Source organism: Halichoerus grypus, chromosome 15 (genome assembly GCF_964656455.1).
Source record: "Halichoerus grypus chromosome 15, mHalGry1.hap1.1, whole genome shotgun sequence".
NCBI classification, from domain to species: Eukaryota; Metazoa; Chordata; class Mammalia; order Carnivora; family Phocidae; genus Halichoerus; species Halichoerus grypus.
Window position 1 is genome coordinate 949,936 of NC_135726.1, and position 24,446 is coordinate 974,381.

A 24,446-nucleotide genomic window follows, 5' to 3' on the forward strand; every position below is an offset into this window, starting at 1 on the left:
GGCGCCCGGCGCGGTTGCTATGGCGCCAGTTGCCGCGGTGACGAGTTGGCGGCTGCTGCTGGTGCTGAGCGCCGCTGGGCTCGGGGTCGTAGGCGCCCCGAAGCCCCCCAACATCCTGCTCCTGCTCATGGACGACGTGAGTGCGGCCGCCGGTCAGGCTCCCAGGGAGGGCCCTGGGTGAAGGAGGGCCATGGGGGCGGCCTGGTGGGGAGGGCCGTGACGGGGGGGAGGGCCGGGGGGAGGGAGGGCCGTGGAGGGGGGAGGGCCGGGGGGAGGGAGGGCCGTGACGGGGGGGAGGGCCGGGGGGAGGGAGGGCCGTGGAGGGGGGAGGGCCGGGGGGAGGGAGGGCCGTGGAGGGGGGAGGGCTGGGGGGAGGGAGGGCCGTGGAGGGGGGAGGGCCTGGGGGAGGGAGGGCCGTGGAGGGGGGGAGGGCCGGGGGGAGGGAGGGCCGTGGAGGGGGGAGGGCCGGGGGGAGGGAGGGCCGTGGAGGGGCGAGGGCCGGGGGGAGGGAGGGCCGTGGAGGGGCGAGGGCCGGGGGGAGGGAGGGCCGTGGAGGGGGGAGGGCCGGGGGGAGGGAGGGCCGTGGAGGGGGGAGGGCCGGGGGGAGGGAGGGCCGTGGAGGGGGGAGGACCGGGGGGAGGGAGGGCCGTGGAGGGGGGAGGGCTGGGGGGAGGGAGGGCTGTGGGGGCAGCCTGGGGCGAAGGCTGTGAATGGGGCAGGGTTAGGGGGGCGCCGTGGGGGAGGAGGGGAGGGCCCTGAGTGGGGGAGGGTCATAGGTGGCGGGACATAGATGGGGCGGCCTATGGAGATGGGCCCTAGGGGAGGACATGAGGGAGGGCTGTGTGGCACCCACTGGGGGCCATGAGATCCTGGCCCTGCCATCAGTAGCCTTACTTTGGTAGAGCTGGACTAACGTAGTCATGTCTAGGTTGCCCAGGGAATGACTCCTCCACTGTTCCGTCTGTCCCACTCCAGAAGGACAGAGCGGCAGCCCAGGCCAGTTCTCCAGCACCCCCTGGTCACCTTGCCATCCCCCCCCCCACACTCTGCCCCAGGTATTTAGGGCAGGGAAGGGGTGCAGAGCTGACTGGGACCCAGGGCCCTCCTGCCATGAAGGTCGCTCTCTGCTCTTGGCGTCCAGGATGTGCCCTGCCTGGGGCTGTTGCCGTCTCCCTGGTCGGCTGCTCAGGCTGGCAGAGAATTCTGGCCATAGGTCAGGTTTTGCTGGGTCTGGGAAGACTTGAAGCAGGAGGAGTGTCCGCTGCTGGGTGTGTGTGCAGCCCTGTGCCTGTGGCCACTCTGGTCACACTGATGGATCGGCCCTGCAGAGGTTAGCAGGATGCCTGGCAGGGGACTGAGCTGTCATTTGTCTCTCAGTGACTTTGTCACTGGTGCTCTTGATCCACAGAAGCTGGGAGTGAAATGGAGGTTCTGAACTTGGTGTGAGGTGTCAGGGTAGAGCAGGGGCAGGGGCAGCCCGGGCACTTGGTGCCCTTCAGGTCCTGTCACCTGTCCCGGCGTCCGCTCCTCAAACCCTTGGAAGGACCCTGCCATGATAACAGAGCTTCGATGTGACTTGGCTGGTAGCGGAGGCCCTTGGCGAGCTTCAGGACAGGTCAGCAGAGGGGCTGAGGCATGGTTAGAGAGGAGTTTTCAGCGTGGCCCTGACCTCCAGGGAAGGCCACCGGGCTGGAGCTTGAGTTCTGTCCCCGACGGCCGGTGATTTAAGCAGCCCTGCTCTGCAGCAACACCCCCACGAAACCCTAAGGGGTGGCGTCTGCTGGCAGTGTGACTCCCCTGCCCTCACCTCGCCTGGCCATCTTTTCCGTCTGCTGTTCCTGAGTCACATCCTTTAGGACAAACTGCGAATAGGAAATATGGTGCATTCTAGGTACCGTGAGCTGTGACAGCAAATGGTTGAGCCGTCACAAGTGTGGAGGCCTGGGGGGCGCAGTTGGTGAGGCACCCGACTCTTGGTCTCATCTCAGGTCTCGATCTCAGGGTTGTGAGTTCAAGCCCTGCGTTGGGCTCCGCACTGGGTGTGGAGCTTCTGTTTAAAAGAGGAAAAACAATAAAAAGGAGTACGGAGGCCCGGGACGTGTGGCCGGCGACTGCAGAGGGGCCGGTCTGTGGCCCCGAGCCCCGGCCTGTGGGGTCTGATGCTAGCTCCTGGTGGATGGGGTAGAGCTGGGTTGTGGGAAGTCGAAGAAGCGGTTGGTGTGGAGACCCCCCCACAGTTAGAGTCAGAAGCGTTTCCGGTAAGAATGGCTCAGAGTTTCCCCAAAAGGCCAGCAGAGAGCCTCACGGGAGCCTTTGGACCAGGGCCGTCCTGGCAGGTCAGCACGGAGGAGAGCTGCCTGTGATGCTCAGGTTCCGAAGACTTAGTTCAAGGAAATGAGCATAAAATTTCTCACTTAATAACTTCATTATTAAAACGATTTCGTATGGAAAGTTAAGGGTTCTTAGGTAATCCTGAAAGATGCTAGACGTCCGTCGTAGTTTGGTCCCCGGGGATAACAGCAACCGTGCTTCTCTGCTCCTGTAAGCGTGCTCAGGGGGGCTGCTTCTGGAGCAGGCGCTGGGGCTCCTCGGGAGACCCTGCCCCGGTGGCTGCCGGGGAGACTGCGCGGGTGCTGGCCCCGTCAACACGTCCTGGACGCGCGGGCTCCCTGGCCCGTGGGCGGGCTTCTGCAAGCCGAGCCCCGCGGAAGCCGCTTGGAGCAGTGTCCGAAGGCCAGGCTCTGCGATGGCTCGGCCTTTCCGATTCCTGCCCTCCCGTCCGCGGTGCCCTCGGTGTACAGCCAGCTGCCTGTTTCCTCGCCGGTGGCGGGAGCGTTTCGTATTGAAGGCGTGTTCAGATGATCGCATTTCGGGTACACGGGGTTAAAATACATGAACCTTTTTCTGTTTTCTTTTGCCTTTTCGATGGGATTGCTGGAAAACGGAGATGTATACAGGTGGTCATATTTCTGTTGAAAGCGTTGGTTCAGGCCCGAGAGGTCCTGAGTGGTGGTGCGGGACCGGCCCTGGGAGTGCTTTTCTTGAGGGGGCTTCATGGGCAGCTCCCCACCCCCGGCCTGGGCGCCCCACGTCGGGCAGCAGGGAACCGGAACAGCCGGCCGGGAGGGCCAGGACTGGGACCGGGCCTCTCTTGTGCAGGTTCCTCCTTGTGGCTCTGGGGTTGTTTAACAGCCGAAATGCGAAGAAGTCTCGAAGACTTTTTGTCCTGGTTGGCAAACGCAGCTTAGTTCGGACTTTTTGGTGACAACTGACAGAAAATACACTCACAGTAACTTGGGCAGAAATAGAAACCCTGGCTCTCCTGCTAGACAGGCCAGGGCTGGGGGGCTTCGGGCCGCGGGGGCTTCAGGGCCAGGACAGCAGCTGTCTCACTGTTCCTCGGTGTGCGCTCAGGACCAGACGGGTCCCCTGCAGATGGGTGTTAAATGAGTTTAGAAGATGCTGAGCACAGTTTCTTTGGTGGAGCTGACTTTTCTCCCTTCTCCACAGCGGACAGGGCTGCTGGGCAGGGCGATGGAGGCCCACTTCCGAGTGCCCGGGTGCTGGCTGTGTCTTGGGTCCTTATCTGTACGGCAGGAGTGGGGGCTGTGAAGTCAGGCTAAACAGAAGCAGCCCCCGTGTGACTGTGGTGGGCCTGTCAGGCAGAGACCCCAGCCTGAACCGCCCGAGCCACTGAGCAGACCGCCTATGTCCTTCGATGCATGTTGATGCGAGTCTGAGGGCCTAGGATGACCCCTCACAGCCAGCGGTGAGCAGCTCTAGGGAAAGGAAAGGTGGATCCCAGGAAGGGAAGTGAGTCCCGTGGCCTCGGGGCAGAGGCAGCCGCGCCCTCCGCCCGCACCCCCCTCCGCCTGCACCGCAGGCTGCTGGATCTGGCTCGGGCCATGCTCTCAGCTCCTCCTGCCCCCGACTGGGACATATGGGCCCTTTTCCCTGTGCGGGGCCTCACAGACTCCTGTCGTTGAGGGACAGTGTCCCTTTTCTGCCCCCAGGCTTATCCTCCATCCTTCCTGTGGCCACACCTTCCTCCTGGGGCTTATTCCGTGCTTGCGCCTGTGGTCACCAAACAGAACAGCCATTTCAGAGACTTCAGAATAAACCACACCCGGAGGAATTCAGAGCTGAAAGGCCAGAGGGACTGCCTGCTGGCTGACTCAGGAGAGCGGTCGGGGCCTGCAGGCTGCCTGCACTTTTCTGATAGCTGTGTGGGGACATCGTGTGCAGGCCGCTCACTGGCTTAGATGGGCAGGTCCGCGGGTTCTCGTGGGCTCACCACAGTCCACTTCAGGCCATGTCCGTCGGCCCAGGAAGAAGCCCCGTGCCCCTTGGCAGGCACCTGCCTCCCCTCCCCAAGCTCCCACGATCCACCTCCCAGCCCTCTGGCCCTGCCTGTTCTGGCCCTTCACAGAAACGGAACCCCACGGCGTGCGGTCCTCATGTCTGGTCCTGGCCCACAGCGTCCTGATTCCCGGCTAGTCGGTGCTGCGCTCCCCCCAGCCCAGTGGCGTTCAGTGCACGTCTGCTGCTTCCTGGGGCAGCCCCACTGACCACAAACAGGAAGCCAGAGTCTGAAGTCAGGGTGGCAGCAGGGCCAGCCCCTCCTGAGCTCTGGAGGACGGCCCTTCCTGCCGCCTCCAGCTCTGGGGACTCCTGGCGCTCCTGGCCTGTGGCCGTGTCCCTCAGCCCCTGCCCTCCCACGGCTCCCCCTCTGTCTGCGTCCCGCCTCTCCGTGTTCTGATGGGGACAGCAGTCGGATTTGTGAGTCTTCATCCAGGCTGATTACACTGGCAGTGCCTTTTTTTTTTTTTTTTTTTTTTTAAAGTAGGCTCCACCAGCGTGGAGCCCAGCTCGGGGCTTGAACTCACGACTGTGAGATCAAGATCTGAGCTGAGATCAAGAGTCAGACGCTTAACTGACTGAGCCACCCAGGTGCCCCTGCACCTGTGTTTCCAAATACAAGGCCGTGCACAGGTTCTGAGTAGACATGACGTTCAGCCCAGTACCGCGTGGATAGACCGCGATCTGTGTGTCCACCGAGCAGCTGTTGGACGCCTGGTGCATTTGCTCTGGGCTGTCGTCAGTCATGTCTCCGCAGACATACATGTATATATGTAGTTCTGCGTGGTGCTCATTTCCCATTCTCGTGGGTAGACCTGGGAGGGGAACAGCCCAGTCGTGTGGCCATGTTGTGTTTCACTTGGTGGGGAGCCTTACCGCTTGTCTTCAAATCTGAGATTGCACAACAGACTTCAGAGGTCTTGCTTCTTTACGTGGTACGTAGGTTTGTGTTCTGAGTTGCTGGTTCTCCGTGACCCAGAGATGCTAGCATCAGAGGCTGAGGGGCAGTCGAGCACATGGGCATCTCCACTGAGCGGGGTGCACGCAGCAAAGCCGGCTGACGGCGCTCCGCAGCCCGTGCCAGGCACGGGGGTGTGGTGGGAGCTCTGTGGCTTGTGGGGCACAAGGCGGGCAGCTCTTGGCTTATCTCTCACGTCTCCCCCAAGACAGAAGTAGGCTTGTTCGACCTCTCCATGCTGTCTTCTGCAGATGGGGTGGGGCGACCTGGGGGTATATGGAGAACCTTCCAGAGAGACCCCGAATTTGGACCAGATGGCCGCAGAAGGGATGCTTTTCCCAAACTTCTACTCAGCCAACCCACTGTGCTCGCCATGTAAGTTGGGGCTGGCCCGTGGGCGCAAGGAGCGGGGACCAGGACTCGGGCTCCACCCATCTTCCTTCCAAGCAGAGCACCAGAAGGGCCGGCAGGCGGGTGCAGCCCTAACCCTCTCCCATCGGGGCCCCAGCAGTCTGGAGCACCTGGACTCCATGCTGCCACAGGCCACCAAGAGCACGGAGCATGTAAGGGGTTTGGGGGCAGAGGTCGCTGCTCGTGGCACCTGCTTTTCCTTCCCGGAGCAGAGCGGCTGTGGGTGGTTCAGGACAAGCGCCCCCTCCTCCCAGGACAACCACTCGTGCTGGGGAGACTCCTTACGTGCTCCCCCAAGGGGGAGAAGGAAGGCCGGTGGGGGGGCACGAGAGCTGCCGTGCCAGGCGCTGTGCCCACCAGGCTCTCTGGAGACACCAGCAGGAGCCTCATGGAGGCCGTGACGTTTCTGTTTCCTCCATGTAGCGCGGGCAGCTCTGCTCACGGGACGCCTGCCCATCCGCAGCGGCTTCTACACCACCAACGGGCGCGCAAGAAACGGTATGTGGTACTCGCGGGCAGCTCCCGTGGCACCGGAGGGTGAGGGGGGCCGGGCGGGCGGGGGTGTCTGCCGCCGTCCTCCCGTGTGACCCGGCTTCTGCGGGCGGCTCAGCGAGCACCAGCTCGTTCCCGAGGCTCAGAGGCTCCGTGTGGGTGTAGCCGTCATTTAGAGCAGGCCTCCGTCAGAAACCGTGTGTCGTAAGTGAAGAGGAAGGTGGCCTTAGTGCTGGTCTTCTCGGGGCCTCGGTGGAGAGTCGGGCTCCTTCCCGGCGGCTGCTTTGCCGAGGACAGGCTGGACAGGCACCGCTCCTTCCCAGCTGCGTTCCTGTCCCCGGGGCTGCCCAGCAGCTGGGGCTCAGAGCGGGAAGTGTGCCGGGACAGTCGTGCTCCAGAGTGGAAAGCAAAGGGAGCCAGCTCCATGTGCGCACACCCGCCTTGCTCTTGCAGCCTACACGCCGCAGGAGGTCGTGGGCGGCATCCCGGACGAGGAGCACCTGCTGCCCGAGCTGCTGAAGGGGGCCGGCTACGCCAGCAAGATCGTGGGCAAGTGGTGAGTCCTGACGCTCCTGCGGGGCGTGCACAGCCGGCCGGCGAGTGCAGGGGCTCTGTCTGGGGGGGAAGCGGAGAAGCAGCCGGGAGGTGAAGGACAGTCGCTTGGTGTGGGATCATCGGACCCGCAGTCGTGACCACAGAGGCCACGGGGTGCGCGTGTGTGCTGTGCATGCCGCGGTGAGCAGGTTCAACGGGGATCCCCAGATGTGCAGCCCCGGACGGAAGATGTGAAGGTCACACGTTCTCTCCTCCCTTTCCCGAGCTGTGGGGCTCTTGGAAGAGAGCAAGCCCACCGTCTCCGCGGAGCCTTTTCTGATGTCCAGCCCTCCTTGCGCCTCCTTCCCTGCGCCGTGGCCCCTCTGCCCTCAGCCGCTCCGCAGCTCGCTGGGACTGCCTTCTCGAGGATGAGCACCCTGGCCGCGTCCTGTGCACAACACAGTCGTCACAGCCGTGGGAGGTCCATGGAAACCGGAGCAGTAGTCTAATCGTTAGAGAATCCTGGTGACCCAGGAGCCGCCTAGCGAATGCTGCCTCGCTCCCGAGTCTCGCTGGGAGCCGTCCTGCCGAGCAGTGCTCAGACGAGGTGGTGGCGGCCGAGCAGAGCTGAGGGGGTGCTTGTTGCCTGCATAGTTCCGGGCAGTGCCCGGAAAGCCTGGGGAGACTGGCAGAGGCCAGGCGCGAGGCCAGCCAGGGCCGTGTCTGGGTGGAGCCCATGGAAGGGAAGGGCCCTGTGATGCCCGGCCTGGCAGCTCTGCCCTGGGTCCAGCAGGCTTCCAGGGTGGGGGTCCCAGTCTCGGCGGGGTCCCATCACGGGGCTGTGGACTTTCCTGACCTTCTTCCTCCCAGCCCAGCGCCACAGAGCCAGACTTCTGGGCTTGGGCAACTTTGGGGCTGGGTGGAGCCCGCTCCAGCTGCCCTGGTCCCAGGGGCCGCAGCCGGCTGCCCGCTCCCGTTCACCTGAGGGCAGCGCTGGCCCCGCTGCTGTTCTGAGTTGACGGCTTAGCATAAGCAAGACCTCGGTCAGCTGTTTGTGTTAAGCAGAGACCATCCGAGCTGCTGCATGTGGGCGTGCTGGAATGCCGCGCTCAGCCGGTGTGACCCCTCCCGGCCCATGGTGGCGTGGCTGGGGAGACATGACCACACTGGAGCAGCAAGCCCGGGCAGACACGAGACGCGGAGAGGAAGTGCAAAGCGCAGAGCTGACAGGTTTCTGTAGAGATAGAAGTCCCAGCAGAGCCGATGCTCCTGCCCCTGGCGGAGGGGTTGCATAGGCCAGAGGCCGGCGCTGGCCTCGTGGCAGTCGGGAGGCAGAGCGTCTGAGAACCAGCCGTGGCAGCCGAGGCCCCGAGAGACGCACTTACTGGCATCTTTCTTAGACTCTGTCGCTGGGCACCTCGGTTCTGGCCCCGCGTGGCCCACCCTCCCCCACTACACCACACCGCACCCTCCTTGACCGAGTGACCAGCGCCCGGGGATCCACACGAGCCACTGGAGCACCTCTGAGCAGGCAGGTGGGCCCTCTGGCCACCTGCTCCAAGGCCTCCCTAGAGGCAGCAGAGCAGGGAGACTCTGCTTTCAAGCTTGTGTGGCCGTGAGACACAGGGGTGAGCCCACTGCCCCAGTGGGGTTGCTGTGCTACCGAAGAGCCCGTGGCCGGAGTGGAAAACCCCCGTCTACCTGCGCTGTGCGTTCTGAGGAGCAGACGGGTCTGTGCTCAGGGACTGCTGGCCCCTCCCATGGGCACCTCCTGTTGGCAGAACTGACAAAGGGAGGGTTGTGAGGGGTGGGAGTGCTGGGCTTCTGATGCCCGCAGTACAGAGAGCGTGGGCTGGGAGCATGGCCATTGTCATCCCGCAGGCACGCCCATCCCCGTGCAGGGCCGGGGCGCTGGGTCACTGGCGCTGTCCCCGTCTGTGATGAGGCCAGGCTGGGGCGGTCAGCTCACCCAGGGCCCCCGTCCATCTTTTGGGGTGTGATTATCCATAATTGGGAGAAGAGGCTCTTAAAGACCTTATCCCGAGAGGTTGGTAACTACCTCCCTGGAACATTTCCTTCCTCACGATCTCAGAGAAAGCTGAACCCACAGAACTGTCCTGACTAATGAAAAAAGGAAGCAAGCAGAGCATGGAGAGGGGGCTGCATTGAGTTCTGGGTGGGTTCTGGAGGGTGTGAGATAGCTCACCATGTGTCTTCCCAGAGCCCCTCCCAGCATTCCGGAGGGATGCCTGAGTGCTCCTCTGTGCCTGGACACCCTGTGTGGCCAGGGCCCTCGACTTCGACGGGGGTGAGTGGGGTCCTGGTGCCTGCCTGGAGGAAGAGGTCTCGGGGTGCCTGGAGCTCAGCACACGTAGGGCCCGGGAGGGACACTTGCTCCCTGAAATGTTCTGTGAAGGCGAGGAGTTGTCCGTGCTCAGGACTTTGGGGTACCTCTGAGCAGGGGTCCCTAAAGTGTCCTGGATTCCTGTTTCTAGGCATCTGGGCCACAGGCCTCAGTTCCACCCCCTGAAGCATGGATTCGACGAGTGGTTTGGATCCCCCAACTGTCACTTTGGACCTTATGACAACAGGGCCAGGCCCAACATCCCTGTGTACAGGGACTGGGAGATGGTCGGCAGGTAACGGGTCCCTTCCCTCGCCACCCTGAAGACAGCAAGAGCCCAGCCCCGCCCTCTGGTGCTGCCCTAGGAGCAGGATGGAGGTTCTGGAACCACCTGCTCCCAGCGCTGGTGTCCCAGCACACCAGCGCTTGGCTTTGTCAGCTGGCGGCTCTGCCCGCGGTTTGTAGGACCGTGGCTTACAGGACCGCGGCTTAGGGTTGCTGCTTGAGCCACATCTGCAGGGGCTTTAACCTTGAAAAGGTTAGCAATACGATGAGAACCGAGACCCTCCCCTGAACAAGGTGTGTTCACACAGCACCATGTTCATTCAGCTTCTGAGGTTTGGTTCCTGAAGCCGTTGAGCGGCCCTGGGCTCTGGCTTCGAGGCCGTTTGCACAAGGCTGGCCTGTGGACCGCGTGCTAGGGGCCCACGGGGCTGCCCCCTTCCTCAGGAGCCTGCCAGGAGCGCTCTGCTGTCTGCGCCAAGTGGCTCCCCGTGCGCCTGACTGGCCGCGGGCCTGCCTTCACGGAGCCTGCAGCGTGGCCCTGCTGGGGTCGGGCCCCGGTCTGTCTCCAGCTTCGTGTGGCTTGATTTTCCTTTCCTCCTTCCTTCCTTTTGTATTTCACATTTTTGGTGGAAGTTTTTTGTGTTTTTTTTTTTTTTTTTTAAGATTTTAGTTACTTGACAGAGACACAGCGAGAGAGGAAACACAAGCAGGGGGAGTGGGAGAGGGAGAAGCAGGCTTCCCACCAAGCAGGGAGCCCGATGCGGGGCTCAATCCCAGGACCCTGGGACCATGACCTGAGCCAAAGGCAGACGCTCAACGACCGAGCCACCCAGGCGCCCCTTGGTGGAAGTTATTGCTGTGCATCGTGGGCCAGAAAGCAGGGTCAGGCCCTTGCGTTTTCATAACAGTCTCATGGAGAGAATGCGCCCCGTTGGAAGCGTGGTTCAGGGCTCCCTGGCACGGGCTCCCTGGCACGCTCGCGGCGCCGCACAGACATGGCCAGCTTAGAGCGCCTACGCCCTGTGAGCTGCCCCCGGCCCTGGGTGACGGCACACCCGCCTCTGCCAGCCTTCCTGTCCTCACACGTTGCTCCTCCCAGACTGGGGGCTGCCGTGGGGCCAGCTTCAAGTGTCATTTACACACACGTTCGCGTTTCGTCTTTCTTGTGAACGAGGCCCGTAACTTTGCCTATGAAATCACAGAAAAGGAGGCTTTCTTGGTCTTCTAAGGTCTGACTTTCGTCTGGGTCTATATTGTTTTCAGATATTATGAGGAATTTCCAATCAATCTGAAGACTGGGGAAGCCAACCTCACGCAGGTGTACTTGCAGGTAATGGAAGCGTGGGCTGGGTGGGCCCCGCGTGAGGGAGGCCGGCCTCCGGGCACACGAAGGTGGTGTCTTGTCCTCAGGAAGCTCTGGACTTCATGAAGAGGCAGCAGGCGGCTCAGCGCCCCTTCTTCCTCTACTGGGCCATCGATGCCACTCACGCACCTGTTTATGCTTCTCGGCCCTTCTTGGGCACCAGCCGGCGAGGGCGGTGAGTCCTTGGTCATAGAGACATGGACTCCCACCTGGAGGGTTCAGCCGTGCTTGATTACCTCCAGGGACGGGGCGCTCAGTGCCGTTACGTCTTCAGTTACCCCTCACGGAAAGAGACAGCAGCCCCCGTGCTTCCCCGAAGCTGTCCACGAGCCCGGCCTTCGTGGGAGGAGGGTTGTAGTGGTGTGGTTGGTTCTGTCCTGGGTTAGCTCTGGGAACTGGACTTTTCCTCCCCTCTTTGAATTCAGCCAGTGCGTTGTGTTGTCCATTCCTGAAGTCGTGACTTCACTGCTCACTGACACCCTCTCTCCCCAAGGTACGGGGATGCTGTCCGGGAGATCGACGACAGTGTTGGGAAAATCCTGAGGCTTCTTCGGGACCTGAGGATCACAGAGAACACGTTTGTTTTCTTCACGTCTGACAACGGCGCTGCCCTCATTTCTGCTCCTAAACAAGGCCAGTGTTCCACGCACCCTCGCTTCTGCGGATGGGGCTGCCCTCGGGACCCCGGGATTTCTGAGGCTCCGTCAGGGCCACTCACCCACCCTGGTTAGAGTGTGAAGGGGCCAGCCTGGGGCCTGTCCAATGAGGGAGACGCCCACTCCTTCCTGGGGGCCCTAGTCTGGTGGGTACAGACTGGCACACAGGAGACCGGCAGGGGCCACCAACACCCACATTACATGGAGTAGTCTTCTCTCCTAAAAGGCCAGGGCGTCTCCAGACCTCATGGGAAGTGGTGTTTAGGAGAGCAGGGACTCAGCCCCCCACCCCACAGTGCTGGCTTGGCTCAGCGAGGGTATCTCCACAGGGCCGTGACCCCCTGGGGCTGCTCAGCAAGCTCTCAGGCTGTTCTATCTTGTTGAGCAAGGAGGTCCCACCCTGGTGTCCTTTAAGTCGCCCCCCCCCCCGTGGTGGCACGTCCCTTTGTCCCATTTTCCTTTAAGGGGCTGGGGCCTCAGCAGGGCCCTGAGTCACTCAGAGGGCTGTGGAAGGAAGGCCACGGGGAGCAGGAAACCCCAGGGGGACAGGCCTGGGTAGGGAGGTGCGGGGGACCCTGCAGTCGGGGGGGCTCCTACGGCTGGTTTTCCGGGGTCAGATGGGCTCAAGCTGAGAAGGAATCATGTTGGTGACAGAACAGCAGTTCAGAGTCTGGGCCTGGCTGGTCTGGGGTCCCAAGGAGTGCCATCCACGGCCCATGGAGGGATCTTGTCCTCACGCAGGCTCTCCCCGTACAGCTGATGGTCCCAGAGGTGAGGGCGACACCCTCTGTCTCCCTCCCAGCAAAGGCCCCGGGCTGGCTGGATGCCGCTGTCCCTGCTGCGCCTACCCAGCTCGGTGCCCCGAGAGCCCCCGATGGCCAGCCCTCGCTGGGACCACCAGCCTCCCAGGCCTGGGCTTCAGTGTCCCATCTTCGTGCCTAAAGCATGGAATGGTTCACACACACAAAATCCACGTGCTTAGTTGTAAGAATGTAAATCCGTACGCTCACCTCACCGCGTGCGAAATAGAGGAGGACAAGCAGTGGACCCTTGTCAGCACCCGTGAGACCCGTGAAGCCCCCAGAAGGAGCCACATCGGTCCTCCTCGCCATGCTGCGCGGTTCTCTCGCGTGTGCGTTCCGTCTACCTGTGCTTGCTCGTTGCCCTGACACGCACTTCGCTGCTCTTCCGTTGGCTCTGCCCGCGCGCACGTGGGGGCGGGGTTCAGGGCCGGCCCGGGAGGGGGAACAGCCCTCCCGTTTGTCACGGGGGCCGGGGTTGTGGGAGCTCCAGGCCGCTGGTGCCGGCGGCAGCAGGGCACCATTTGTCCTGGGCTCTGGGAGTGAGCCAGCCTGGCCGGGGCTGCCTGCCCCCCAGCCCTTCCACACGTGTGGTTCACAGTGGGACTTCTCAGAAACAGAACCTGCCCTGCGCTCGACGGAGCACCCGCCAGGGGACCCAGGGGCCGACACATTTGAATCAGACTCCCCACACGCACACGGGACGCTGGAAGACGCGAATGTCTCAGTTACACGGGCCTTGCAGGCAGCCGTGAACCCCATCAGGGCTCCCTGGGACCCGTGTTGCCCCTCTGGCCAGCGGCAGTGGTCATGTTGTCTCTGAGCGGTCGCACTGCCTTAGGGACACAGCGATACTGCCACACGATCTGCAGACCCTGTGACCTTGAACTTGAGCGTCATTCCTGAGGGGCCAGGAAGGTGGCGGGCAGGCTGTGACAGACGGACAGCTCCTGAAAGCGAGTGGCCAGCAGGGTGGCTGCCACCCTGGGGACTCGGGGTAGGCATCTGGTGCGTGACGACTCTGTCTTCCTAGGTGGTAGCAACGGCCCCTTTCTGTGCGGGAAGCAGACCACGTTTGAAGGTGGGATGCGGGAGCCTGCGATCGCGTGGTGGCCTGGGAAAATCCCTGCAGGCCAGGTGAGTCACGTCAGCCGCTCGCGCAGGTGAGACTCCCAGTTCGTCCACCAGGAGGTAGCTGGTGAAGGGCAGGTGGGGCAGGCACTGGGACATGAGGTGACGAGGCTGCCTGTCCTGAACGTGGCAGTCCTGAGTGCAGCTAAGTGGAACAGGTTTCTTTCCTGCAGGACTGGCCAGAGCCTTAGTGGGCCGGTGGGCGTCACGAGTACCTGAAGCCACAGGGCATGCGGAGTTTCTAAAAGCTTGTTTGGCCGCAAAGGCGCTGGTTCCATAGGCTCCCTCGCAGAGAGAGCAGCCCTTTCCTGCCCCTCGGAGCCCTTTGCTCTGTCCCTCCTTCCACCGAGAACCCCCCACACAGGTCTTCTCTCACTGGGCGGCTCAGTTCAGACTCCTGACAAATACCAGGTGTCAGGGCCACTGTTTGGAAAAGCTCCTCCACAGTCTCTGGACTGGTCTCTCCCCTTTACGTGCTCCAGGGAGCAGTGCGATCAGTTCAGCCCTCAGCCACACCACGAGGGACACGGTCTCCCTTAGGGTTTTTGTCACAGTTGCCACGCTTGGTGGCTTACACAGCACCCTCACCCCTCGGGCTGGAGGTCGGAAGACCGGCCAGGCCTCCTGGGCCAGGCTCACAGCTTCTGGAGGCTCCAGGGGAGCATCCGTTTCCTCGTCCTTCCGGGCTTCTCCAGGCACCCACGGCCCCTCCCTCCACCGTCCAGGCCGGCAACAGCCGGTCGAGTGTCCCCTTGTCCCTCTGGCTCTGGCCCCCCGGCCATGTCCACGGTCAAGGCCCCACGATTACCCTCGTCCCTCTGGCTCTGGCTCCTTGGCCATTGCCAGGGATCCAGGATCAGCTCCTGTTTTAAGGCCAGCTGCTTGGCAGCTTTGATTTTTTTCTTTACCACATAAGGAAACGTTCACAGGGTCTGGGGATTGGGCCGTGGACCTCAGTAGGGGTGGGTGTTGTTCTGTCCACTATCACAGCACCATCATCACCAGCGTCACCACCGCTCCCATGCTACGTGTTAGCAAACTGTGGCCCCAGGAGAGGAGCTCACTTGTCAGGACTGCTGGCTGTCAGGCGGCAGAGTGGGGAGCAGGCCCCAGGCATGGTGCATGGAGCCCCCCCTCCGCCCCTGGCTCCCCCATAGCTTCTCCCTCCGGGACCGTCTCCGTGGGGACCTGTCTCCCAAGGGAGGGCTCCAGCCTTTGGGATCATCCTCATCCGGGGCCAGGGTGTGCGCACCTGCATGTGGACATGGGGCAGAGAGGGTTTCTGTCCCTGTGTGCGTGCGCTGAAGGGGGTGTGACCATATGCCCCTGGCTGGGCAGCAGATGGGCCCATGCCTGGGGACCTGAGCCCTGGCTGCCATCTGGTCAGCACAGGGCATCCTGAGTGCACCTCTGTCCCATCATTTCAGGTGAGCCACCAGCTGGGCAGCGTCATGGACCTCTTCACCACCAGCCTGTCCCTCGCAGGCCTGGCGCCGCCCAGTGACAGGGTGATCGACGGCCTGGACCTGCTCCCTGCCATGCTCTGGGGCCAGCTGACAGACAGGTGGGTTCCAGCCGGGCACTGGCCCCCCAGCACCAGGTGACAGAGCCAAGCCTAGCTGACAAAGCAGCTTCCTCCCCCAGCTGGCTCGGGGCAGGGGGAGGACATGAGGGGCAAGAGCCCTGGTCCTCCGAGACCATTCCCAGGACCTGGGGCATCGGGGCGCATCCAGGCCCAGTGCTCGGGGCGGAGGGACGCGGGAGGGAGGACAGACTGTTCTGCCCGAGTCACCAGCCGTCCAGACCCCTGGAGCCCGGCCCTATCCTGGGCTCCATCCCCGCTGGATCCTTCGCGTCCAGACTCAGCTTCTCCCCGGCTTGAGACCAGCTGCTGTTCTGCTCAAACAAAACGAGGTTCCCAGGCTGCTCCGAGGGACGTGAATTCTGAAACGCCAAGTCGTGTAGGAGGGGAGCGGCCCCACCGTCCTCGGAGCCGCCCGCGGCCTCGGCTTTAGGGCGTGGATGAGACAGCATTGTTAGGTGTTTTCAGCGTTGCTTGTCTTTTCTGTCTTGAACTCTGCACAAGAGCTGGTTTACTGGTGGGGAGGGGGTGCAGGTGGTGGTGGTCTTAGCAGGCTGTCTGCCCCGAGGTGAGGGCCAGAGCCGCTCTCTGCCTGCCGCCAGCTTCACCCCCAGGGCCGAGAGCCAAGGGGACCGACCATGGGGCTCACCCCTCACAGCCTGGTGGACCTGTTCACCTTTGTGCCCAGTGTGAGCCCAGCGTAGTCATTTCTGTAACGTGTCAGCATAACCGTGCGCCCACAAGTTTCTCATGTCTCCTGACCCTCTGCTTTCCTCCCCAACAGGCCAATATTCTATTACCGTGGCAACACGCTGATGGCGGTCACCCTTGGCCAGTACAAGGCCCATTTCTGGACCTGGACCAATTCCTGGGAGGAGTTCAGACAGGTACGGGAGCTTGGGGTGCCGTGGACTCTGCACTCCCAACACCCTGTCCTTAGGAGGACACCTCTGGACAGCGCAGGCCAAGAGGAGGCCAGGACCAGAGGCCTCTGCAGAGGGCTGGTGGCCACAGGGCTCTCGTGCTCGCCACCTTACTTGTGGGCTTCCAGACTCACTGTGGCAGCAATCCCCAACCTCTACCAGAACACTCTCGGTAAAGGGCATGGCAGAGCCCTGTTCCCTGGCCTGCGCTCTTGGCACAGAACTCCTCCAGGTCCCCCCCAGCCCTTCTAGCTTGTGTCCAGGGTCCCCGCACCTGCTGTCCCTCCCCGCAGCTGAGCCCGTCCTTTCTTCAGGTAGTCTCAGCCATCCTGAGCACCTGGGACCCCATCTCCTATCAGGCAGGGCTGCATGTGGTTTGCCCCTTAGGTGCTCAGAGGCTAAGAGGTCCTAGGAGCACCCGAAAACCCGGAGCCTGGCCCTGTGGGCTTGGGGGCAGCTGTGTGGCCTCGCTTCTCCCTCCAGGGCCTTCTCCGGCCCCGCCGTCGGCTGCCCGAGAGTCCAGGTGGCACAGGAGCAGCCACCGCTCAGGCCCCCCTGGGGCTCCCTGGCCCTGCAGGCTCTTGGGGCCCCTCGGGTCAGGGTCCAGCCAGCCCCGGCCCAGATAAGACCCGTCCCAGCTTCCACGCGGGCCGAAACCCGGAAGAGCCGGGGGAGCTTCTTTCAGAAGGGGTGTTGGGAAAGTGCAGAAGCCTCTGCAGGCGGACCAGCTCCCCGGGTGACCGTCCTTTGTTTACGGGGGGCCAGGAGGTATCGGGAGAGGCCGTCCCCGCCCGCGGACACGGGGCTCCCTCTCCCTCAGGGCTGTTGGCTTGGCATAGCTTCTGAGTTCTCAGCAGATGAAGCACACGGTTCTTTTCTCCTCTGTGTAGAGGTCAGGGGAGTCCCTGCCTGGGGGGCAGCTGCCCGGTGGGGGAGTGGGCTGACCGTCGGCTGTTCTGATGGCCCTTCTCCCTCCAGGGGTCACTATGACTCAGGGGGTGTGTGAGGGTGCGAAGGGCCCAAGAGGTAAGGGTGACAGCGTCCCCGCGGCCAATGGCCGCTCCCTGGAGCACCAGGGGGACGGCAGGCCACCTCTTCCCAGCCCTTCCAGGCGGCTGACACGCTGCAGGCAGCTTTGTTCAGAAGCCACGGGGCTGCCCTGCTGGGACACAGCCAGGCCCGGGCAGGCTCCCAACCTGAGGGACAGGCCTGGGGGTGCGTCTCAGCTAGGGCGTGCAGGTCTGCGGTCCCTGGCTTGGGGATCACCCACATGGACCTTGCTAGCTTCTCAGCTGTGCTCTTGTCCCTGGGGCCCGGCCACACCCCAGGTTAGGCTTTTCCGTTCCCCTGGGGCTGGCTGAGCAGGGAGGGCAGAGGAGGAGGGAGGGGCCAGCTTCCCTGTGCCAGCCCAGGGCACAGCAGGAGTGGGGTACACACATCCCACACATCCCACATTTAGCCTAAGTGTAGGGCTCCACGGGCCAGGGCTACGGAGGGGCAGGTGTGCCCCGCTCCCCATGCCCCGCTCTGTGCACAGGCCTGGGCTCCGAGAGGGAAGGGGCCACTGGGGCTGGCTCGGCTCTGATGCCCCACGGCCGCGCACTCCCTCACGGGACAGCAGTCGTAAGGGAAATTCTGTGCTAATTAGCAGCGTCTTAATTAAATCGCGTATTTGATTTGCATCTGAATGAGGATTTGTGTGTTCTGTCTAGACCATTAGCTACCAGCATTTTTGTGCTAGAGGTGGTAGCTCTCCCATTGTCGAATCCATACGTGTTCTCCAGCACTTCTGCTCCCAGAAGGTCCAGGGGTTGCCCACTTGGGCATCCATTATTGGCTGCCCTCTCCATCTTCGATTCTCCTTATTTTTCTGGCCACTGATTCAAGAATCACAGCTCAGTGCAGATAAATGAAATTTCATGGGTTCCTTACCTCCTGTTTTATTGAAAAGCAGAGTATTACCTGCTCCACTGACCAGCTGTCCCTGACAGACACCGGGGGGGGGGGTCACACACGGGGGGGTTGCCCGTCGACTGCACTGGGGCCTGCAGAAAGCCTTCCAGTTGCTCGTGGTTGAGAAGCGAGCAGCACACGTCTGTCCCCAGGCCCCAGTTCTGGGGTTCACATGCACAGGTCACAGCCACCTCTCCAGACCCTGTAAGCCGTGTCCTGTGTTGGCTGAAGACTGGAGCCAAGCTGCTTGAGGGGCCCTGGGCTCACCAGGGCGTCAGGATTCTGGCTTTTCCTGTTCCCAAGTCGGGGTCCCGCAGCCTGCAAGCCTTGGGGACAGAGCTCCAGGCCATGAGCGCAGCAGCTTTGGGAGGGAGCCCCAGGGCCATCCCAGCACCTGGACGGCGCTCACGCCACACGCTGACCTCAGAAGCTGAAGCTGCCCTCCCCCCCGCCCTTCCCCCCCCCCCCCCCCCCCCCCCGCCACGAGAGGACCCCTGAGGGCAGGGGCGGCCTGGGGAGGGTGTGGAGCTGGGCCTGATGCACACGATCTGCGCTCCTGTGTCCTCGAACGTGTCAGCAGTAGTCCGTTTCAGTCCCTGCTGTTCCCAGGGCGTCTGGGCCGCCGCCATGGGCCTCTGTCTCCTCCTGGCCTCCGAGGCGGCCCAGGAGCCTTCAGGGAGCGCTGAGCACGGGGCACTGCGGCCGCAGGAGCAGACCAGGTGGGGTGGCTTTGTCCTGGAAGCTACCAGATGGGCTAAAACAGTTTATGTATTTTGTTTAAGTGGTAGCACTCTTTTTTTCTTTTTTTCAAGATTTTATTTTTTAACCAGTATCTACACCCAACATGGGGCTCAAACTCACAGCCCCGAGATTGAGAGTTAACACGCTCCACCAACTGAGCCAGCCAGGTACCCCAAAAACATTTTAAAGAGAGTCAACTCCCATCCCCCCAAAAAGGGGTACAGTGGGGTACTAAAAACACAGGTATGAGGGCTCAGCGGCTCCGAGGCCAGGGATGTGGGAAAGACGTCATCCTACAGGAGGCCTGCTCCGTTGCGCTCAGCCCCAGAGCACTCACTCGTGCGTCCTGGGATGCAGCACGCAGTAACGGGGAGCTCCTGCCTCGCGGGGCGCATGGCCACTGCTGTCTGGGCTCCTGGGGCGCGGGCGCACGCACGCACATGCAGGCGTACACGCACACGCATGTGTACATGCACACGCGTACATACACGCACACGTGCGTACGCGCACACGTGCAAGCACATGCATGCACACGCGTATGCACACACGTACACGCACGCACACAGTGCGTACATACACGTACACGCACATGCACACATGTACATACACATACGCATACACGCACATGCATGCACACACGTACACGCACGCATACACACGCATGCATGCACACGTGCATACACGTACACACGCATACATGCACATGCATGCACATGTACACGCACGCGCACACGTGCATGTACACACATGCACGTACACGCACACACGTGCATACGCGTACACATGCACGCATACACGCGCATACACGCGCATGCATGCACGCGTGCAGACACGTACACACGCGTACACACGTGCGTACACACGTACACACACACGTGTACACGCACATACATGCACACAGCCCTCACCGTCCATCCGGCCTCTCGTTTCAGGGTGTTGATTTCTGCCCTGGGCAGAATGTCTCTGGAGTCACCACCCACACACAGGAGGAGCACACAAAGCTGCCCCTGATCTTCCACCTGGGACGAGACCCGGGGGAGAGGTACCCCCTCAGGTGAGCTGGGGTGCGGGGAGGCCTTTAGGCTGCTGAGAAGATGTTGGCCGGGCCCAACCAAGTGCAGGTGCTCACCAGCGGGCTGGGTGTTACCAAAGAGTCAAATGTGCATCTTGAGTCTTGGAGACGCAGAAGAGCACTAAGCAACACACGAGGGCCTCCTGCCCCCAACAGGTGCTCCAGGCCTGTCCTCTGGTGTCTGCGTGGCAAACGCTGCTTCTTCCGGCATGGTGCCGTGCGTGGCCTGCTTTCCTCGGGTGCGCCCATCTGCCTGCTGTCTATCTACCTCTCCCATGGGTCCGTGTGACCCCCACCTGGGCTGCCTTCAGGGATGGCTGCACTGGGGGCTTGAGGGTCCAGGTGTGGGGTGGACGAGAAGCTCTGTGCGTGGCAGGCAGCACAGCTTGGAAGGATCCACCCCGGGGCCCTTGCCAGCGAGGCTCTGGGACGGGGCCTTGCCGTGCCATCCAGAGCACTTGAGACACTGCCCGGGACCTTTGTCCAGCTTTGAGGCCTGGGACCCTGGGAAGGAAACAGGTGTGCCCCCACCTACATCCACTGGAACCTCACACGTGGTCTTATTGGTAGTAGGGACTTTGTAGGGGTAGTTAAGGTGAGGGTCGAGGTGAGGTGGTCTTGGATTAGGGTGGCCCTGCCTCCAGTGAGAGTATCCATGGGAGACAGAAGAGGGGATGCAGACACGGGAGAGACCACGTGAAAACGGAAGCAGAGATGAAGGGACATGATCACTGCCAAGGGACCCCTGGAGCTTCCCGAGGGGGTGCGTTCCTGCCTGGATCTCAGACTCCAGCCTCCAGGACTGGGAGGGAAGAGGTGCCGGTGGTCTAAGCCCCAGTCTGTGGCCATTTGTTACGGACGCTCCAGGACACTCACAGGTGGGAGCTGGGAGCCCCTTGTGGTTATCACCAGCCACAGGTTTGGAGCCCAGGGCCACGTGCGAGTGGGGTTGGGGATCAAGCTAGACCAGGGGGAGGCTGGGAGGAAGCAGTCTGAGCCCCCCTTCTGCCCCTGGAAGCAACTTCAGAGCCAAGACCCAGCAGGACCATGGGAGTGGATGGCAGGGCCTGATTTCTGGAGGAGCGTGACTGCCCCCAGGGTCCCCCAGAAGTCACATGTGCCCCCGTCACACTTGTGCCCATGCTCCAGACAAGGAGACCAGGGCAGACCTTGCCGATGAGACTGCTGAACCTAGCTTAAGCCGGTCCTTCCCAGCGCGTCTGGCCAGAGAATCGTGGAAAGACTCGACACAGGCCTTGAGACCTGCTTTGAGAAGCTTGCAGGCGGGGTGTGCGGTGAGCACAGCCTGCCGGGCGGGGTGCAGGGCCTGAGGAGCAGGGCTGACCTGGGAGTGCCACAGTTGCGGATCCAGAGACCACGATGAGCAGGGCAGGACCCACTGCTCCTGCTACACAAATCTGGGCCAGAGGGACCGAGAAAGCAGAAGGCACCAGGAGCCTGCAGAGATCTGGGTCTGCTCGGGGGTGCGCGTGACCCTGGCGTGCCCTCGGGGGTGCTGGCCGGGCAGCCTGACTGGTGAGGCAGGAGTCGTGGCCCCTGTGCCCGCAGCCTCATTTGTGGGGAAGGTTCCTGAGGTGCAGGCCTGCTCCTGGGCACAGGTGTAGAGGTGGGGGTCGCTGGCTGGTGGCTCCATCAGGGAGGGATCCCTCACTCCCAGGCCCCTTCCTGACCTGCTTAGGTGGCCTACCTCGATGGCCTGCCCGGGCCTCCCTCCCTCAGTGACCTGGCACTCTTGCCTCTAGCTTTGCCAGCCCCGAGTACCTGGATGCCCTTCGCGGGGTCACCTTGGTCGTCCGGCAGCACCAGAAGACCTTGGTCCCTGGACAGCCCCAGCTCAACGTGTGCAACCAGGCCGTCATGGTAAGTGCTTGATACGCCACGGGCTACCGATGCTGGGAGGGTGTCCCTGGGGCCGTGTGACGTCTGCACACCCCAGACCCTCACCCATAGACTGGAGCTATTGTGCTTCCGGAGGCTGCTGGGGCTGTGGGCTCGAGCCCCCCTTCTGTCCTGCTGCTCTGGCGCAGACCTCCCAGGTGGGGCAGGGGGCCGCTTGGCTCCTCTGCAGGTGTGGACACGCTGGGCTGATGGCCTGAAGGTCCCGTCAGGGACAGACCTCCTGGAACCCTGTGGGCACTCGCCTGCAAGTCCTGTCCCTGTAACTGTGTGTGTGTGGCACCCCGCTCCACAAAGATGGGTGATTCCGGTGTCCCAGTGTCAGAAGCTTTGGCTGCACCCCAAAACCCACCGAGCACCGTCAGGATGGCGTAGCCCCGCGTTCCAGCTGGACGGCCCCTCTCCCCGAGCGGCCGGCAGACCCGCGCCGTGGTTTGGAGAGCAGCTGAGCACGTCGCAGCTGCCACGTGGAGTCCAGCCTGCGCTGAGGAGCCAATGCGGCGTGGGGGGCGTGTGCTGGGAAGACCGAGTCGGGCATTAGCAGCGTCTTCCGGGCGCTGGGCATGATCATAGGGCGGGCAAGGCTGCCTCGTTAGCCAGGGCCAGTGTGGGGGTGGCCTTGTCGCTGCTGTCCACACCTGGGGCTTCGTGTCTGAGGCTCCCCAAGAAGGACATTCAGGGCAGAAGCCAGCAGGGCTGCCTCCTTCCCTCAGAGGGGCGGTCTGCCTTGTGAACTCACAGCAGTGCAGCAGAAGGTCCCCGTCTCAGGACCACCAAGGTGCCTGGGGTCCCAGGAGCCTGAGAGCCCTCCACGCCCCCTCCAAGCCCCATCTTTAATCTTTCCGTGAAAGCGAGCTGTCCCCACCCCCAGCATGCCCTCTGTCAGCGGATGCATGTGGTGCCTGCCCAGGCTGGGGCTCCAGGTGGCAGCGTCCTTGCCCACCGCGTGCAGATGTCGTGGACGTGGGGGTGGGGGGACCTGGCTGGGGCGCCGCTGCAGCTGGCTGACCCCTGGACCCGGAAGAACTGGGGGACCAGCCCTCCCCCGCAAATCCCACAAGTGAACCGAAGGCAGACCAGAGCAGTGTGGATCAGCCTCCAGAATCATGGCTGCCGGCTCCCCCAACCTCCCAGACTGGCAGAGTCTGTATCCTGCACACACTCTGTCACTTTGCTCTGCGTCCGACGTTGAGAACAGCTTCCTTATCCAAAGCCTGCCCTGCCCCAGCGGCCGGCCCCACCCTGCATGGGCAGCCAGAGGCCACGTGATGCCACGCAGGGCAGGAGAGACCTTCACCGGGTTCTCACTGCCCTTGATGCTCTGATTCATTAACAGCCTCTGAGGCCCCCTGTGGGGGAGTGCCCCCAGGGCGATTCTGAGTCTCCCTACCAAGGCACAGGGACACCCCATGGGCAGTGGGGGAACATGGCGAAACAAGGAAGGCTCCCTCCTCCGGACGGGCAGAAATACGGCCATACAGAGCAAGTGTGGACATTCACGTGCCCTGCTGAGGGGCTCCCCTGAAACAGGCCAGCTCTGACCCCAGCTGACGATCAGAGAGCTTTGTGTGGATGATCCTGAGCAGGCTGTGAGGACCCTCCTGAGTCAGCTGTTGTTGAAACGTGGCGAAACAGCAGGGCTGGTGGCTGCCTGGCAGCGGCTCCTCGCCCTGAGGCCCAGAGGCGGTGGGGCAGGGCAGGAGTCGGGCCACTACTGAGCCCGGAAGGGCGCAGAGCAACTTCGTGTTCTCTCTTCTTGTTGCCAGAACTGGGCGCCCCCAGGCTGTGAAAAGTTAGGGAAGTGCCTGACGCCCCCGGAGTCCATCCCGGAGAAGTGCTCCTGGCCCCACTAGTACCTGCAGGCGGGAGGACTCTGCCTCAGGGCTCCCGCGCTGGAGGAGCCCCGCTGCCCTCTGCCCTGCCCACACCAGACACACCTCACCTGCCGCCAGCGGCAGGACCTGCAAGGCGCCACGTGGCCCAGACCTAGTCCTGGCGTCTCAGCCCCCCTGGCCCGGCTGACCCTGCCACGGTGACCCCCAGCCCCAGAGCTGAATGCTGCCCTCCGGCCTCCCTCTGCCGGCCTCCATCCCAGGATCCAGAGGACGTGGCTGCGACCCGAGTCTCGCTGTCACAGTCGGCCGTGCCAATCCTGTATTGGCCCATTGGCCCTATGCAGAGGGTCCCCCTGCACCCCTCCAGGGTGGGGTTGTGAACGTGGAGGGGGATCCTGACCGCAGCCAAGGAAGGCCCCCCTGACCCAGGGGGGATCTTGGTCTTCCACCTTCCTCAGGGATCCTGACCTCAGTACCCTGTGGGGCAAGGCGGTGCCTCGCAGCTGCCCCGCCGACCCTCCTCCCCTGGCTCGGGTGTGGCCTACCGCGAGGGGCGTGCGCAAGCGGGTGTAGACGCCCACCTCACCGCACCCTCCCCGCCCCTGCCCGAAGGCTTGCGTAGGCGCCTTCCGTAGAGGGGGGTTTTCACGTCTCTGCGGGGATTGTGATGCCGAAGCTGCACCGTTGTAAGACTTGGGAAATTATGAAGAAAAGTTTTAGAATAAAGGAACAGGCATTTTTGTTTTTGTTTTTTTTTAAGAGCTATATTTTTGCGGAAGTTGACGGGAGGGGGAGGGGTGCGCTGGAGTGGAATTCGCTCCGTCCAGCGCCGGGCTGCCGAGCCACCGCCCACCTCCGCTGACGGGGCGGTGCTCTCGGGTGGCCCTGGCCCTCCTTCCTCCCAGACTCTCCCGGGGCCGGCCCCACCCCTCCAGGCCCCGGCGCCCCCGCCCCTCGGGCTTTCCCCGGGAGCCCGGCCGGGCCTGCGTAGACGCCGATTTCGCCCTCCGGGCCGCGCGCAAACCGCCCTAGGCGGGGACGCGTTTGTTCATGGTACAGAAAAACAAGCGCGCCTTAACAACGTTGGCAC

General features: G+C 62.8%; 1 protein-coding gene across 7 annotated transcripts; it reads left to right on the plus strand.

Moving 5' to 3' along the window:
- Positions 1-7: 7 nt before the first annotated feature.
- Positions 8-24,096, plus strand: GALNS (galactosamine (N-acetyl)-6-sulfatase). 7 transcript variants are annotated; one of them, XM_078062639.1, is made up of 16 exons: positions 8-136; positions 5,569-5,692; positions 6,152-6,226; positions 6,674-6,776; positions 9,250-9,393; positions 10,647-10,713; positions 10,794-10,921; positions 11,240-11,379; positions 13,236-13,339; positions 14,761-14,897; positions 15,700-15,802; positions 19,465-19,586; positions 19,761-19,843; positions 20,754-20,899; positions 21,368-21,485; positions 23,288-24,096. In XM_078062639.1, exons 1-16 carry the CDS (start codon positions 20-22, stop codon positions 23,308-23,310), a joined length of 1,734 nt encoding a protein of 577 aa, XP_077918765.1. In that variant the 5' UTR covers positions 8-19; the 3' UTR covers positions 23,311-24,096. The 7 variants fall into 7 exon arrangements, 6 of the variants coding, with proteins under 6 accessions (XP_077918765.1, XP_077918766.1, XP_077918767.1 ...); XM_078062640.1 differs by lacking the exon at positions 23,288-24,096 and adding an exon at positions 21,819-23,281; XM_078062641.1 differs by lacking the exon at positions 20,754-20,899.
- The last annotated feature ends 350 nt before the right edge of the window (positions 24,097-24,446 follow it).